General features: G+C 41.8%; 1 protein-coding gene across 7 annotated transcripts in view; it reads left to right on the plus strand.

The window, feature by feature from the left end:
• The window catches only part of GPM6B (glycoprotein M6B), a 45,088-nt gene that overhangs the window by 13,010 nt on the left and 14,493 nt on the right, over window positions 1–17,585 (plus strand). For 3 of the 7 annotated variants that reach the window (XM_017728492.1, XM_008629278.2, XM_008629277.2), the window contains exon 2: window positions 7,048–7,167. The exons of the other annotated variants lie outside the window; for them this stretch is intronic. In XM_017728492.1, coding sequence (XP_017583981.1) covers window positions 7,048–7,167 — 120 coding nt within the window. The remainder of the gene's footprint in view (window positions 1–7,047; window positions 7,168–17,585) is intronic. 7 annotated transcript variants of the gene reach the window in all.

Below are 17,585 nucleotides of genomic sequence, written 5' to 3' on the forward strand. Positions count from 1 at the left end.
GTCGTGTAGTGAGCTTGATGCCAAATACTACTCTTATTTTTAAAATTCCTTTTCTATGGTGTCATCTGGCAAATTGCACTTTAGTAGAGATCTGCCTGCACTATGATAAGGGGGAACAATGCAGTGAGTTTTGCAACATTAGATTTCAGGATGTGTTAATCACTGAGAATTGCTGCTTAATGGAGAGAACAATTCCATGGTAATGGTTCTGTGGTAGGGAGATGGCAATGCAGAAAGAGAGGTGCTTCAGCCATCCCAGCTTCACAGGTGATTCTGGTTGGTTTGGAGTGCTGAACTTCAGATCGTAAATTCAACCAGCAAGGGATATTTTGTTTCTGTGTCGTATAATTTATGTCAAATAGCCGTTCCTCTTCAGTGTAGTAGACTACAGTAACAAAATTTTTAAAATTTCCTCTCTTTTTACTTGAGTCATATTTTTTAACCTGTTGTGTATCGTTTATAAGCAATCTGAGTATCTCATCTGGTATCTCATAGGCTTAAGCAGATGATAAACAACTAATGCATTTCCCCAAGCAGAATTCTTTCATCGATTGTTAAGCAGTTCAGATATAAACATGATAAATCCTGGTACTGTCCAGTAACAGATTTTGTTTTCCTACTTTGAATCTGACTTCTGCTACACACTTCATATAAAATGAGCTTCAGTTTCAAGTAAATGAAATTTGTCAAGTGATTAGACACAGTACTACATAATCCCTTAGGGATTTCACAAAAGGAGGTCCGCTGATGAGAGATTAAACTCTGAAAGCCATTAGTGTATGTGGACAATAACCCACCTTACTGCAGATTTTGAGTAATTAATGTACAAAATGTCCTGGATAGATTGACTATAAAACCACCTTGAACTGATCATTCTTCAAAAATTACAGCAATTCTTTCTCCTGATTGACAAGCTCCTTTTAAACCGATGGAATTCATGTTACAATAAATACTAAAGAAAGTTATATGTATGCATTAGCAGCTGTGCAAAACAAAATGTGTTGCTGAGTGTGTTTATGATGAGTTTATGGCTTCCCTTTTGTTTTGGCAAGGATGAAAGCACAACATGTAGAACAGTAAATCTGCTTCCAAGTCAAGGTGGTTGATCTGTTGCTTTCATCGAATGCAAGCAAGGGAGCCTCCTATCCCAATGTTACCACCATTTCCTAGGTTTTCTATGATAATTTTATGCTTTGGATCTGTTACACAGGTGTATGTATGTAACACTTGTAGGCTTTGTTCTTGCCGGTCCTCTGATTCCTGAAAGTAACACATGGTCTCTCACATTATGCTCTGTATATTCACTTAAATTCTCAATATGCTTCACATCAAATAAAGTGCAGAAAGCTGAAACAGTCCTAATTTTTATAGTAAAACAAATAGACCAGATTCCCTTATAAAGTTACTGCTGTGAAGTGGTCATGGAGGAGTCATACTTGGTTTTGAGGGGCAGATTTTCCAAAGTGCTAAATCTGTCGAGACCAGTTGGGTTTTCAGATGGGCTCAGCAGGCATCAGGTACTTCTCAAATGTCAGAATGTTTCAAAAGGGCTCTTTTACCAGCAGCTCCCAGGGAGGAAAATGGGCTTTTTCTCTGTGTAAAGAAACCTGCAGGGAAATGCTGCTGCTTCATTTTGGGGTATAAAACAGAAGATGACTCCTCCGTTTAGTCTGGACCAGAACTCTTGTTATGCCTCACATGCTTGCCAGCCTTGCAACATTTACTTCTCCCTCTAGGATCCCACCTGGACTTGGTAATGGCCATCCTTTATGAGATGCCCTAGATCCAGTGATTTCAAGGCAACTGCCACAGCTTGAAGCAGTTGAAGTGCTATCACAGGGTCTTTTAACTCTTTCTTCTAGAAATTAATTGCAAAGCCTAAGGAGATAAACCATCATCTGGAGGGGTTTGGGAGATGCTGCAATTGCTACGTCTGAGCAAGGGAAGATGATGAGCATTCTGCTTTGGGTATTCAAGTTCACACCCTGTATGCTTTTCACTGCCAGGTTCTGGGGAAAGTATCTGCATTTAACTAATAGCAAATCATACTTTTAAGCTAAGAGGTTTTTTCCCTTTACCAGAATTTTAAGCTGCATGTTTCTGGGGTGTGTTTTCAATGCAAGGACCTTCTTGATGTACTGCAGTTTTGTAGAATAAACACTTGGAGGAAGCTGGGCTAGGACTACATGCTGTCTGTGTACCGGGCTGCCGGTACTTGGGAGAACACTGGAGAGCAATGCTTCCAGAGCACTTGGCATGAGCAGTGAGGTCTGTTTTCAGTTTGAGCACCTGAAGCAGTCGTATGTGAGCGGTGGTGTCACACAGGTATTGGTTTGTGTTTCCCATCTCTGTGGCAGATGTGGACAGCCAGCTATTTTGGACTGCAGTGTAGCTGAGACAATTTGCACAAGCTAATGTGCTTTATGAATAATTACTGGTTGATAAATTAAAATGATTGAAAATTATTTAGATTCTTAAAGTTTGCTAAACTGTATAGAATTCCCCTTCTATCTTTTAACTATTTTCATGATTCAGGCAGTGATACTACGCAGCTGATGGATTCCGTGTTTATCTGACATTTGTTTCTCTGCGCCCAGATGAGTGGCTGCTGCCCCAGTTTTTTTAATTGGAATTGGAACAACCCCCATGTTGATGGAGATAAGAAATAAGTCAGCTTTATGCTGTGTACCAGCAGCCCTTATCAGAGGAGAACACCATGAAAGCTGAAGCAAAATGTTTAACAGATACTTTGCAGGGCTGCAGGACATATTGGACGCATTTTAAAGATGAAGGTTTAAAAATTATTACAAATGACAGGGTTTATCTTGCAGGCATTAAATTAAATCAAAATGTGAGGACTGGGCAGGCAGATTTACTGAGGTGGAATAAATAAGAAAAGCGAAATGCCGTTTTGCATCAGCAGTGAAGGATATAGATCCTGATACACATTAACAGAGACAAGAAGTTTCCCTTTTCACTTAACTGTGAGAAATACTACCAAGTTGCAAAATTAATAAAAAAGAAAAAGAAGAAAAAAAAGAAAATAAACCCCAACTGTGGATGACCCTGGTGAATTCACCAATTACACATGGGATAGAAGAAAGCCATGATACCAGAGTGTAGTTTCTCTATATGAATACATATGATGTTCAAATTGCCTATGCTGTGCTGAGGAATAATGGAGACCAATTTGAGCAGCTGTACTAAAGGTCCCTTTTAACTGGCTCTTCCCTGCTTATGTGCTCTTGATAAAAGAAGATCTCGTGCTCAGTAATAGCTGTGAGCTTTATTATTCTCATGGTATATGAAGCCATGTTTCAGCTTTTAAGCTCTAAATAGATAAGCATATACTAGTCAAAATATAAAGAAAATACTTTTCTTTTCTTACACTATTACACCCAGTTGTACAGTTGTTGCACTTTACAGCTTTATTTAAACACATGAGAAAGGAATGGATTGTCGTGCAGTCTATTTCACTTTTAGGAAAGTTATTTTTACACAGTGAGCTTATGACATTTTGATACATCACAGATGTATTTTTCATTACAACAAATTGAAAAAAAAAGGGTTTTTTTAAAATATGTATTATGATCATCAACCAAAATTTCTAAGGTACCCACTTAATGGTAGACTCACACAGTGGTATCAGAGCTGTCAAGCCATTCAAAGATTTTTAGTATGCTGCATATTTTTCCCCATTTCAAGCAGTTGATTAGTGTTTCAGATCCACTGACAGCAATAACTGCTCTAAGTCCCTGAAGAATACAACTGTAGGAAGAGAGGTCCAGCCCAGGGAGAATCTGGGACACGCGATATTCTGGGGATAATAATTTGGCAGGCTTAGTGATTTAGGTTTTAATGAATAGGATTTGGTTTCTAAATAGGAGGGGGTTGAAAAATACTCGGAGAATGTACTCCTACTGATCTGAACAACCTCGTGAAAGCAAAAAACCTAGACATATGTGCCATGGGATATGGTAACGGGGGGTGGGGGAAACCCAGATGGCACTGTATGTGCACAGTGGATTTTGCAGCAGGAGCAAAGAGGCTAAAGAGGGAAGCAAAGAGGGGGGAAGGTCTCCTTCAGTTACTCTGACCCTTCCCCATTTTCTGGCCAGCCTTCCTCCTTGTCCAGTATTCATCACCAGACCATCAATGACGAAACAACATCCTCTCTTTGCTCCCATGGACTGCTTCATCAGCTGAGACAGATAAATGTCAAAACTGTCTGTTTCCTCTAAAACCTTATTATAAAGGCAGTGAGCATGAGGATGTTGAGCCCTGTGAATTTTTATTACAGGCGTGCAAGATGATTCATCGCAATGAATATTGAACACCATGGTCGCCATCCGTGTGCCTGCGTGGTGTGGCATGAAAACATTGTCAGTTCTGTAGCTGGTGTGTCTGTGCAGGATTGAGGACAACCTGGTTCCAACAGGAGGCCTCGAGCCATGGGAGCTTGGCTGTGGGTGAAGGGTATTGTAACCTAGACCAGGGAATGCAATTAATGCAGTTAGTTCCTCAAAAAGCAAAAGGTAAAGAAGCCCTTTAAGCCTGTTTCCTTCCCAACTATTCAGGGTACAGAGTTAAATTCCAGTGGGTACAGACTGTGTGCAGTAGTTGTTATGCCACTGAAGCCCAGGGAGCTTTTGACTGGGTGTTGATTTTACATGAGTGGGCCTGCGTGGGTCCCAGCAAAGTCACCCAGAGATTCTCTTCATCTTCAGAGGTCGTGCCGGGCATGCATTAAGGGCTACCAAATAGCCATTGCTAAGTGTCTCTGCACAGCAGTGGGAAAACTGAGATTCCTTATGGAGTTTGAACTGCCTCCTAATGAAAGGAGCCCTGTTACTGCAAAACCAGAAACTGCTAATTAAAGAAACCAACTCCATAGAATATTTTCATTTACAGAAATGATGCTACAAAGTCTACATGCTGTCTCTGTGTTTCAGGGTTTGATATTTGTACCACAGCAGACAGGTGACTTCACCAGTGTTCCCCCAGGCTAAGGGAGAAAAGGAGCTGCCTGCTCTGCTGCTCTGAACAAGTGCTTTTTGTGGCCACTGCAGGAGAAATCTCAAACTGTGGGTTCAAGCTAGTAAGATAAAATCTTGATGTCAAAGGTTTGGTTTAGATGCTGCTGCAGTGCAAATGAAGAATTCTTTTCTTTTTGGAAGTCTTTGCAGCTGGTTATTTTTAATTTTTTTTTTTTTTTTTTTTTTTAATTTTTTTTTTTTTTTTTTTTTTAAAGTCTGAATCTTTTACCTGTGTCCAGTAAGTAGCTTCAAAAAGGCAGGGCGCAGACATTGGGGAGGCAGAGGAGAGGAGGTATGCAGTGCTAGCGAAGAATTTTCATTTCCATTTTATATCCAATTCAATTATTATGGCATTCCTTGTGATCTTTTACCTGTGTCCAGTAAGTAGCTTCAAAAAGGCAGGGCGCAGACATTGGGGAGGCAGAGGAGAGGAGGTATGCAGTGCTAGCGAAGAATTTTCATTTCCATTTTATATCCAATTCAATTATTATGGCATTCCTTGTGATCTCACAAGCAGGATTGTTCCTCTCTGAGCAGAAGATGATATCATCCTGAGAGTGTGCAGTCATTTTGGACCAGTATTTTCAACACATTTTGCATTTTGTTATGCTCATAAGATGTAGAACTTGTCTTTCCTAAGACAAGTAAGAGGAAGAGTAAGCCATACAACACGGAATAATGTCTTCTGTGGAAGGTTTACTGACATCTGCTTGCTGGTTTGTGTGTGAGATTCAGAGAGGGGAAAATTACTAAGCCACAAAGTATCCTTTAGAGAGCTATTGATACTAAATTTATGTACAAAACCTAAAAGACTCTTTCAGTATTGGAGTTCATTTGCTGATAAAGAAGATGAACAAATTCTTGGTTTAAATCTCTAGATCCAACATTTGGATTCAAGGCCAAGATTTTTTTTGTCCTCTTGACATATGCAAATACGGCTGTGCCAAGCTCCTCACTGCACAAACAGCAAAACCGCATGAGAGAGGGACCAGGTCCAGGACCTTCTGAGCCCCTCAAAGGCTAGAAATTTATGGCATTTCTACTTCTCCTACCCCCTGAAATTTGTCTCTAATCTGGTCTACAGTAGATAGGGTTTTCATCCCCACAACCTTCACTTTCTCCACGTGCCCAAACACTGCTGAATTGGATTTGCTTCAGCCAGAAATGATGGTTGCTTTCTCATTTAGCCACTGCAGAGGGGGACCCTGGTGCATTTGGAATAAAAGCTGTCTCACCCTGACAGCTTTGACAAGGCTATAGGGGTACCAATGGGGGACATGTAGGCTCAAAAGTGCTTTGATGCTGTTTCCCCAGTGGTCTCTTTCAGGGGCACAGAAACCCTGTGCCAATGAGTGTGCAAAGAGTGTGTGAGTGGGTGAGGTGAGTTACCGCATGTGGGGTCTTGTTGCTGGGCTTCCTCTGAAAAGACAAGGAGAAGCAGGACTGGTCTTCTTGGTCATGAACCTGGGACAAATAGTTTTTAACACACTTGGTCCAGATTTTTGGATGTGAGCAGAGCCTATGTGAAATAAAGCCCACAAACTTTTATTTTTTTAATATAAGAAAGTATCAGAGCAAACCTTTGTGTTTGCCCTACCTAGACATAAAGCAATAACCTTTTTCTTTGACAGCATTAGAGTATTTTTTAAAAACAGGTAATGTGATTTTCTATCACTTTACATTCCTTTACTTCTGGAGCAGAGCTTTTTGTCATGGACAAAGAGAGGGAGACATTAGAGTGGGTGGGGGTAAGGAATAGAAAGCCCTTCCCTATGTGTTTTAACTCAAATCCTAGGTGGACTTTCAGCTATTCAACCTTTCTTAACACTTGTGTGAGCATTTCCCTGTTGATCATCCCTCCTAATCTCTCCCTTAGTCTGTAAGGTTATGTTGTATCAGTTATGAAACTACAGTGTGTTTTTTTGGGCTCTTGTTTTTAAAGTTAAATGACTGAAAGTACTGAACTAAAACTTGCTGGTGACACTGACTTTTTACCACCTAAAATTGGCAGTGATCACCAGACCAGAAATGGAAATTGGCAGGTACCACTGGATGTACAGGAGTTCAAGGCCACACCGGTACCATCATGTGCCAGCATTGAGAGGCAATATTAGTCCTTTGGGGATTCAAGGTAAATAAAGGGCTGGGTGAAAGGGAAATAAAGAGATCAGAAATGGTAGTAGCATAAACTTAATGCTTTGTAGTAGTCCTAACAATTTAAGATAAACATTCCTCTGTTTTTCTTGTTTTGTTTGTTAAGGCTGTAAGGAGTCTACTTCTTTTGTATGAATACTTGACATAAATTTGAATTTCATTGTTAATGCTTGAAAGACGAAAATGGGTAGTGAGGGACAGCTTCCTTTTAACTGTGCTCCCAATTGCTTCAAAACTGTTTACGGATGAGATGAAATAATATGGGGGTTTATGTGGATGAATCTATCAGACTCATCAGCCACAAATGCAGAAATGACACTAAAGCAGTGACAGCACATCTGACTTACTGGTATCCTACAATGTGCTTCCTAGAGATCATTCTGTGGTTTGGTTTGCAATTTTCCCTTGTTAGAAGCACTAAGTGTGTATGTCATGGTCTAAAGGAGGATTTCAGGTGAGGCTGTAAAAATGGTTTGGTGGTCCTACATGCCTGTCCTTTTGATGTCCAGCTTGAGACCTCAAGAAGATCCTATATAGTTTTCCTGAAGCTTTATTTTAAGGGTCTGTGGGGGAATTGAGTTTTGAAGCATCTCAGAAAGGCACCTGAAATCAAGCCTATGATTGATCACATTGGAAAATTCCAGTCTGACTGATGGATGGCACAGCAAGGGATATATATGCTCAGAGCCAGCCTTTGCAGCTAGCTCTATCCAGAATCCTCTTCTCTTTATGGAGCTGATTGACTGAAGCCTGCTTGACAGCTTGTTTGCTGAAGATGCCTGCCTCCGCATCAGACTTTAATAGCAATGCAGGGAGATATTCACCAAAGCTTGCTGCCTCATCCTTCCCCTTTCCATTATATTTTCATACTCTTATGCTTTAGGATTCAAATATTTACGTATTTCAAATGGCCTTTTTTCCCCCCAAATACTTAGGTCACAAATTATGATCTCTGTCTTCAGTATCAATAGTAATTTTTACCATATTTTATGATAAGTTGCCTGGGTGACAGGTTTGGGGCTGCCAGAAGACATTTCCAAACTTCACGTTTAGTGCACATGGGATATTTTACACACAAAAGAAATGCTTCGGGAAGGAGTGGTAGATTATGAATGCTGCCTGCCTGGGCTGTGAAGGACATGGAAGGAGCAGGCTAGGCCCTGGTTATCAGGGTCTTGGGCCCCTTCAGCTGTCCCCAGTGATGAGACATGTCCATATGTGCTGGCACAGATGAGCCAGGACACGGAGATGCACAGCCTTCTGTTACAGCAGCTGGGAGTCTGGCACCTAAAATGGTGCTAGAAACCCTTGTTTAGGCAACTGAACCCTTTTCAGTCTGCCTTGGGAGTCTTTCTGAGCTAACATGTAGGTAAATGTGCCTGTCATGGAGGAGTTGAGGATGAAAGAGTTCTTGTTGATGGGGTAAAAAAAACCCCACTGCCAGAGCCCAGAAATGCCAGTTCAAGGGAAGATGTTTTAAATGGCTGCACTTGAAGAAATTAAAAGTTTTTTAGGCAGCAATTAAATCTCTCTGAACAGGTCTTGAGTAAAACCAACCTGCCAGTGATGGATTAGCCACTGTGAAAATGCTGGTCTTGGCTCCTGTCACTTAGATTGGAGGGAAAATGTCACTTCAGTCCCAACACAAATCCCTGCTATAAGATGCCTCCCCTCAGCACTGGCCTACAGCTCCCCACTGCCGGGTGGGACTGGCTGCTGTGCTGAAATACCCTCTGCTGCTTTGACAAGACACGTGATTTCTTGGGTGCCTTTGTCTCCTCCGTCAGTGTCCAAATGGACCTCACTATGAGGGCACCTCTGTGGCAGTCCTCGTGGCATCCACCTCTTCTCCCAGCATCTCCATGTACAACATGATCTCACTTCCCTAATTTAAGCTTGAATTCAGCACTTGAGCAACAAGGGAAGAGTCAGTGTGGGAGATTCACTGCAGTGCTGGAGCCAAGACATCCCCGAACACCTGCAAGCTTAATGAGCCTTTCAAATGCTAAAACAATTTTTTCCCCAGAAAGCAAAGTACCATCTTTTCTCTAGAAAGAGAAACTTTGCAATAGTTGTTTGACATGAGCTTAGCTGTAGGCACTATTCCAGGTTGGGTGGGTGTTGTTTGCTTTATGGGAATATTTTTTTTTTTTTTTCCCCTGAAACTTGCTTCCCCAGATGCTGGGAGGTGTTTCAGCTGCTCTCTGAGCACATAAGGGCATGTGAATGTGGAGTATCTCATTGAAACAGCCTTACTGCTCCTTTGCTGAAACAAGCTCAAGTTTTGGGAATGATGTGGTGAGGATTCAGCTGGGGAAATACCTGCATGAAAGCTGTTGCAGGGCAAAGGACTTCTGCAGTTACAGTTCAGGTTTCTTATTACTCCTCTTGTTCCATAGTTGCGTAAATGTCTGGGAAGATCTTTGCATCTTCAGTTATCTCTTAAATTGAGAATTTGCCTTCTGAATCTGAGATCTGCCATGCTGGAATACACATACCCCCACACCCAGACGCACACACTGGTTTTGGCCCTCAGCTCTAGGGAGAGAGAGGTTGTGTTTCTCGTTTGCTTCTTTATAGTTTAGGGAGGAGTCAACTGGGGAAGCGGTCGATAGCGGTGGCTGAAATCCAGTGTGGCAAAAGTCTTGCTCTTCTGCTGAGTGCTGAAGGCTGGTGGAGGGTGAGGTGAGTTACAGCTGGCAGAAAGGTGGAGCTAAGAGTTTCAACTCCAGTCTTCCAGGTAAGATGTTCACCTTTGATTAAAGTAAAAGTCAGGTTTAAAAATCATGTCAGCCAAGTTACAGGCGGGTCTGGAGGATGGTTGGATCAAGGAAACCCAAATGTCCTTACAGATTTTCATAGAGCTGTGGAAGTCACTCATGGAACTGAAATGCTTAGGTGCCTTTGTATTTCCACACTGTGCTTGTCTAGACCTCCAGGCATTTGGATATCTTTGGCAGTCTGCCCATTGCTTCATCTCTTTTACCTCTCTACCTTGAGTTTGTCCAAAATCATTGCCTTGGCTGGCACCTATTGAAGCAGCAGTTCCTGCATGTTGACCCTCCAGAGCGTTTTTCCAAGGAAACAAAAATAAGGGAAGTGAGGGGAGGGAGGTCAGGGCAAGGGCAGAAAGGAAGGAGGGACGTCAGGCCTGTTGAGCAGTGAGTTGTTGATGTGTCGGCTGAGTTACAGCCCCAGTTTGGAGCAGCAGCTGCCCTTGCTGGTACAATGTGTTTGAACTTGGAGCTCTGTGTGCCAATGAGCGCTTCCACATGCTCAGGCTGCACTGAATCCCGAGGGTTATTTTGGATAGTAAAATACTAGAACAAGTCTCCAGGAGAAATAACACCAAAGCTTATATCAATAGTGCCTGATCTGCCCCTTATGTGAGAAGTCTCTCTTTTTAAATCACCAGCTTATTTTTTTCCTGCAGAAGTAGCTTAAGGCTAAGAAATATCCCTCCTCAACAATTCCCACTGAAACCTGTTTGAAGTAAGGCCTTTTCCAAAATATAAGTTAGATGTTTTTTTCTGCTGTGGATTCCACTGTTTCATGGGCCAAAAGTAAAACAGAGAAGACATAAATTAAAATAAAATTCTGCCTGACCTTTGTCCAAATGCAGTAAAGAGCTATTCTCTCATCCCACCATCTCATGGGACAGCAGCTTCTTCCTGTGCAGGTCCAACTCCTTTCTCTCATACAGCAAACACCTGGGATGGGCACTTGCAATAACTATGGATGTAGTGATTCCTATTCTATTGTAGTAGATTTCACTGTTTGAAAAAGATGACTTCAGAACACCTGTGAGCTTAATGAGCCTTGCAGATGTTGGAATGATATAGATGGGGGGAGTGTGTGTATTTCACTAAATTTGAAGAAGGTAAACTGGATAAGGCATGTAAAAAACCCATTCAGATCATCTGTCTTTGCATGAAACAGGTTTGGTTCCTGCAATAGGAGTGCAATTTTTTTTCCTATAAGAACTGCTGATTTGGAAGAAGAGATTTGGAGAGAAAAAAAAAAAAAAAGAGGGTTATGATTACTGCTATCTGTTCTTAGAGTCTTCTCTGCATCGTTTAACATCATCCAGAAGAAACAAATCTTGCCTTGGTAAAACAGCCTTTTCTCCAATTTGAACATCATTTTTTCTTTAGTGAGAGAAAAAAAAATAGCTTTTGCTGTGGATGAACATTGATAACCTCTGAAAGGTTGTTTGGTTTGTTTGGACTTTTTTGTTTGTTTGTGGGGTTTTTGTTAATCATGGTAGAAAAAAAAAGTGCTTGATTTGAAACCTGTGCTTACTGTATTTTTGGTGACAAATTCAGGAGTCACTTATTATCATTACTCATACAATACCACAGAGATACTTGGTGCTCTGTGGATTTGAAAAAGGGTCTGATAATGGTTCCTCCAGGCTGTGAGATGCTTGTTCTTAGTGTGCACCAATTCTCCTGCTTTCTCTGTGTTGGTTTCCAGCACAGGAGGTGTGAGCAAGGACTTTTAGTTCTCTTCTACACATGAATATGGAAGCATCTAATGGATAACAGAGAATAAATACCTTCTCAGAAGAGGGGAACTAGCTGTATGACAGTGCTGAAACCAAACATCTTGTATCCGTATCAAGAATAACTGGAGAAGTTACAATTAATGCTGATGACCTTCAGAAAGGAGCTAGTTGTTCTTCAGGTAGCTCTTAAATAGTAGAGATTGGGATGAGATTTACTGGATGGATCAGACCACCCCAGATCTCACAGGTTTTTACTTGGAAGTAGCATCTTGTGCTGGCCACTTTGAAGGATAACAGAGATGTCTTGCTGCATTTCAGGTCTGATCCTTTGTGGCAGCCCTGATGGCTGTGTTCTCCAAAGGTCATGTCCCCTCCATCACAGGGACTCTTCTGGCCAGGAAGGAGTTATTGATTAACAATCCTGGAAGAGGGGAATGCAAATACTGTGGGGAGATTATCAACCTGGCTAGACTAAAGTGCACTTATATTAAGTTTTCTGGCTCTCATGAGTTAAATTCTGTATAAGTTAATTTCACAACTTCTTATTTGTGTTGGACAAAAAGGCAAAATTAGTAAATACTGAGCTTGAAAGGAAGTTTTCTGTGGAAGAGCTTCAAGAGGTTTGTGGGAGGAGAAGAAAGGATTTTCTGTATTTGAGCTTATCACTTATTTAGTCTGTTTAATGTTAATCCAGAAGTGTGGTGAGTGAACATTTATTCTAAGTAGTAACAGCAATTTTAGCCGTGTGTCGTGTTCTGTAAATCAGCAAAATTTAAGATGAGCAGCAATGGGTAAGGATAGAGCTTGGACAAAGACTTCCATGTGATTTAATGCAGAGCCTTTTTATTTTAGTATCCTTACCAAAGTGTGGAGAGAAATTTGTCACAGGCTTTAAACTTACTCTTGTAAGGTTAAATGTTTTATCTTACTGTGTTGCCACTGACCCTTGGCTGCAGGTGTGGGTGACAGATGTGAGGAGTTATTGCCAGATATTGGCTTAGTCTCATGCAGAGAAGAAAGAAGTACATTCCAGTTTTGCTTCTGAGGTATTAGTCTATTCCCACATCCCTCACTGCTTCTCCCATGGCTGCCAATCATGCAGCATGTAGGAAAATGTACATCCTAGCATGCATAAGCCATTCAGAATGGAAATTTTAAAAAATACGGTGGGTGGCAGACAGTAAAATTGGCATTTGCTTTCATTGACATAAAGTTCATTTTCTGACAAAGATCCATGGTGATTTAGGACTCCAAGGGTATTATTCATGCTTGGCATTGAGTAATCTTCAGCACTGGGGAAGCAGGAGGTGAGCGTCAAGTAGTGAGTTGTCCTCTTACATTTATTTGTGAATTGGGAGTAGTGCTACCAACACTAGGCTCCTGTGGATGTGTAGTAATGAGCCCGATTTATATGTGATGGCTACATTTAAGATATTCTCTAGTGCTTTCATTTGAGGTGTTGCCTAGTGCTTTTTTTCCCTTGGATTTCTTGCAACCTTCTTTTTGTTAAAAGAGTTCCTCCCCACTTGCTCCCTGAGCTGTGGTGCTGAAGCCAACAGAGATTGTGGTTCTGTGGTGGAACATGATGTGCAATTTCTGCCATGTATTAACTGGGCTGGTGTCTGACAGGCCAGGATTTCCTAAAATGCATTACACAATTACAGGAAGTGAGTGGTGAGGAGAAAATGATGCCCATTGCTTTATCTTTCATGTGAGGGAAAGAAAACAAACTTCTAAAGAAAAGAAAGTGGGAACTAACTCATGGCAGACAGTCACAGGATCCTGGAGGTTTAGTTCCCTGAAAGGGAAAGCTTTTCAAAGCTCCTTTCAGGTTTTCTTGGTTCCTTGGTTTTTTGTTCCATAGTGACCTTGGCTATGGGCCCGTGGTTAGTACCAGAGGTGCACTGAGGTACTCGTTCAACCTAGGAGGTGTTTGGAACATTAGACAACAGGCTGGTTTTCTGTCCAGGAGGTGTGGATATTCCTTCTTTACATCATGTTTTCCATGCTTTGCTTTGAGGCATGGCTTTGTGAACATCTGCCTGTCCCAGCTTTTTAAGTCTGGGCTTGAATGATGTATGATCTTCCTAGAGCAAGCCCTAGGAATAATCAAGGAAGCTACCTGATCCTATTGCATTGTCTTTTGTCATTTCCAAAGCACAGATTTGACCTTAGTAGGATAAGGTAGTCCAAGAACTGCCTCTTCTTCTTTTTTTATTTTAAGACCACTTTCCATTATTTCTCTATTACCTTGCTGTTCCGAGTTTAAATCTTAAAGCTGTACTTAAAGTACCAATGGAGGTTTAGCCACACAGTCACCATTTGGCATGGGAAATTCAATGGCTAAGCCCCTGCGTATATGCAGTAGGCTATACACTGCTGGGCAGATTGTATAATTGTTCTTCATACATTGAGCAACTCATTGCCGATTTATGTACATATGTAGGTTCGTCCTTTACCAATTTCCTGTGACTGATAGCTTCCAGGAGTTTAAAAGAATAGCTGGTTCCTGTTTCTTTCTCTTCTCTTTATTTTTGTCCTTTAGCAAGAATATTTGTGTGTGTGTGTGTTTAATAGCATTCATTCCCTAGAGAATAATCTCAGTCTTTGTTTTAGCTGGCCTCCTTCTGAGAGTGTGTTAAATCTGTAGCCAAGATCACAGGCAGCTCTGGGCAAATCATTGGGCTGTTATTAACCTGCCTCCATGGCAACTGCTGCTCGCCAGCCTGAGGACAAAAAATGTTTTTATTCTGCTGAGTTGCACAAAAGGTTCTAGTGATGCCTCGTACAAAATGGCCATTGAAAGGGGAGATGCAGTGATGTGTGTTTGTGCTGTACAGTTTCATATTTAAATCATTTTACACTGTTTCATTGGAAGTGGGTATACAGCTGAACAGTTCAGTGTTTTGGCCATATGGAAAGTAAAAACTAACAGAAAATTGGAGCTGAACTTATTTTAATACTACTTATTTTTGTCAGCTTGAGTTCACAGGCCTTCAGCCTGCAGTTGTCATCAGAGTATTAGCAAGTTATTTTGTGAACATGAGCTAGACAAACATCATCCTGGGGTTTCAGTTGTACTGTGTGAAGATAGTTGCTGACTTGGAGTTACAGAGAGAGAACATAAAGGCTTCCTGGAAAGCTTTCTAATTGTTTTCAGAAATCCTCTGCTTTGCTTCAGTGCTTCTTTGGGAAGCTTGGTACGCGTATCTTAGTTCTTGATGAGCTTCAAACTGTAGCTGGTTTTGAAAGCTGCTCTTAGCAGTACTGTTTTAGTCTTCTGTTAAAATCATAAAATCAGTTGTATTGCTCAGGCTAGGCATGGCTTTAATCTGCTCATAAAGAGTGTTCACAGTGGGATCTGGGGGGAGGTCTGGCAGCCCCAGCACTGCGATGAGGTTGTGTCCCACAGTTAGTTACCCTCTGGCAGGAGGCTGTGTAGCTCTGCTGTCAATTTGGGTGCAGAATGACTACGTATGGATGGATGCTGTCTCTTGGAAACATGCTGGTTTGAGATGCTTCATGTGCTTGCAAGATGGCTGTGTGCTATTTCCAGGTGTACCAAAGTCTCTCTGATTCCTGCTTTAGTCTTGGGGTCAAGGTGAGTAGTTCCTGCAGTTCCGCACTTGGGCAGTTTTCTGTGCCCAAAATAATGTGGTTGCTTTAGACACCTCTGAGGTTGTCCCTTGGCTTTGTTCTGCACTGAGAAAATGAAAGCCACCCAAATTCTGTGATGCCTTTTTACTTGGACTGCAGAGGAAGACAAAGAGTATGGCCACAAAGACGATCTGTGCAGCTGCTAGTTGCTGAGAGGTGAGAGGGGGTCTGCCACTGTTGCCTTGTGTTCGAGGGTCTGTGGATTAGTGGCAGATAATTGTCATGTGTTTGAGTAAGGGATCCAACAAACTCCTCAGGGCAAATGTTCTGCCAGTGGCCTGGAAAGCTGGCTTGGCGGTATGGGGTATTAAGCATCACTCCTGGGTCTACACCAGTTTTTAGTTTCGTCAGGCTGCTACCATTTTCTGAAACCAGCAGCTTTTCTTTTGGATCTTGTCAGTCTCTTGGTTTTGCTTCCAGCTGTTTTTATTTCCTGTCTTTGATAGGATCTTTCTGCTAAGCAGTCTGTGGGATCAGCATGATTTAGGTGATCAGCCTCTACACACTGAGCAATGATCAGGCGTTGGGTCTCCTGCTTTAGGAGTGTGGCCCGAAGAGTGGTTTGTTTTGAGCTGGACTGTGACCACATGTGTGTTGTCTGCTGGGTCAAAGCCTAGTTAGTCTTGGATAATCTTTCATGGCTAATCCTGCACCAGGTGCATTTCTTGAATTAACTCTGGGAGGTTTGGGCCTGACCTGGGAGCAGATGCTGAAGAGGTGAGCCAGCCTCACATGTATGGCTGCTCTTGCATGTGAGCTGCTCTCAGGCAGGTTCCCCAAAGCAGAGGATTGCTCTGCAAGGTCTGGTGTCTGAACTCAGCTCTGGACCTCTGTGATAAAATGAAACTTAGAGATGATTTCCTCTGATAGCGTGCATTTGGATTTTGTTTGGCCTGTTACTGCCGAGCTGCAGTGTTTGTTCATTTGGCAGTATTTTTGTCATGAAGATAGTTCCTACTGAGTGGACTCCAGCTGTGGGTAGACTATAAAAGCTTCCCAGGCTTGTTTCTATACAATTAAATCTTTCTGCAGTTAGTGAAGTGGTGTTTCGTAAGTCATTTTGATGGTGATAGCTGCTTAAGCCTGACTAGGGCACTTGCTAGTGACTCTCTAAAAGAAGAGTTTCTCACTTATGAAATGGGAAATCTTTCAGTTATCGGATACATATTATTCCCCAGTGCCTCACGGAAGTGCTTGCTCTGCAACTCATTCATTAGTGGGAAAGGGAGGGGGATAAAAATAAACTTGCCTCATGTGGTGGCTGGAGACTTGCTGATCTTTGTGAGGAAGTTTTTGGGTGGGAAGATGTGACGTGATGTCCTCATTTGCCAGCTGTCTCCGTGCCTTCAAATGCTTTGTCCGTGTAGCGCCTTGCCGTAGCAGCAGTGGCTGTCCTGCGACGTGTGATGCTGGCCACTCCATTAAGCGTTGTCTTAATGGCTTGTGTTTTGTGCAGTTGTATGAAATGCACATTAATGGAGACAGCTTAATGCCATCACCCTGAAGTAATGAATTGGTATGGATTGCCATTACCATTATAGCGCAGTTAAAAGCTGTGTTTGTTTCCGATTTACATTTCCCAGCTTTGTAAGCAGATGGGTTTTCAGGCCACGCAGTTGGAAGGAACCTGGCAATTCAGCTGCAACCTCCTTATTACAGTGTTCATACAAATAGCAGCTCTGGGGGGGTGTTTTGTTAACTCAGACCAGTTAAACAATGCATTTCAGTTGATTACGCTACTGCAAACTGTATTCAGGGATCACTGTAAATCCTGTGTATCCTATAAAAAGCTGGAAATGTATTGTCTGTGTAATACAGCTTCATACAGCTGCCCTCGACAAAAATTGTTACTCTTTGGAACCCATTCAATTTTTCTATTGTTAAAGTGTCTGTATCCCTGTAACCTCATATGGATTTATATAAAAAGATAACTTGAGAGTACTGGGAGAGTGTAGGGTAGTTAGGTTTTGCAGACCTAAATTTATTCATCTTCCAATGAAAGTGCAAAATACCTCCTACTTTTCCAAAAGCCTTTATTATCTTGAGTATTTGGCACTCTGGCTCGCAGAGTGTTGCCATCATAGCTGGTGCTCCTGCCATTAGTAATGCTGAAACACGGTGAGTCCTGGATGAGCAGCTGAATTGCGATGGATCACTTTAGACAGTGATTTTTTTTCTTTTTCCATTTCATAGGCTGTCTCATCGATCTCCTCTTGATCCTGTAAAGACAG

The sequence above is a fragment of the Corvus brachyrhynchos genome, unplaced genomic scaffold (genome assembly GCF_000691975.1).
Source record: "Corvus brachyrhynchos isolate BGI_N302 unplaced genomic scaffold, ASM69197v1 scaffold11, whole genome shotgun sequence".
Classification (NCBI taxonomy): Eukaryota; Metazoa; Chordata; class Aves; order Passeriformes; family Corvidae; genus Corvus; species Corvus brachyrhynchos.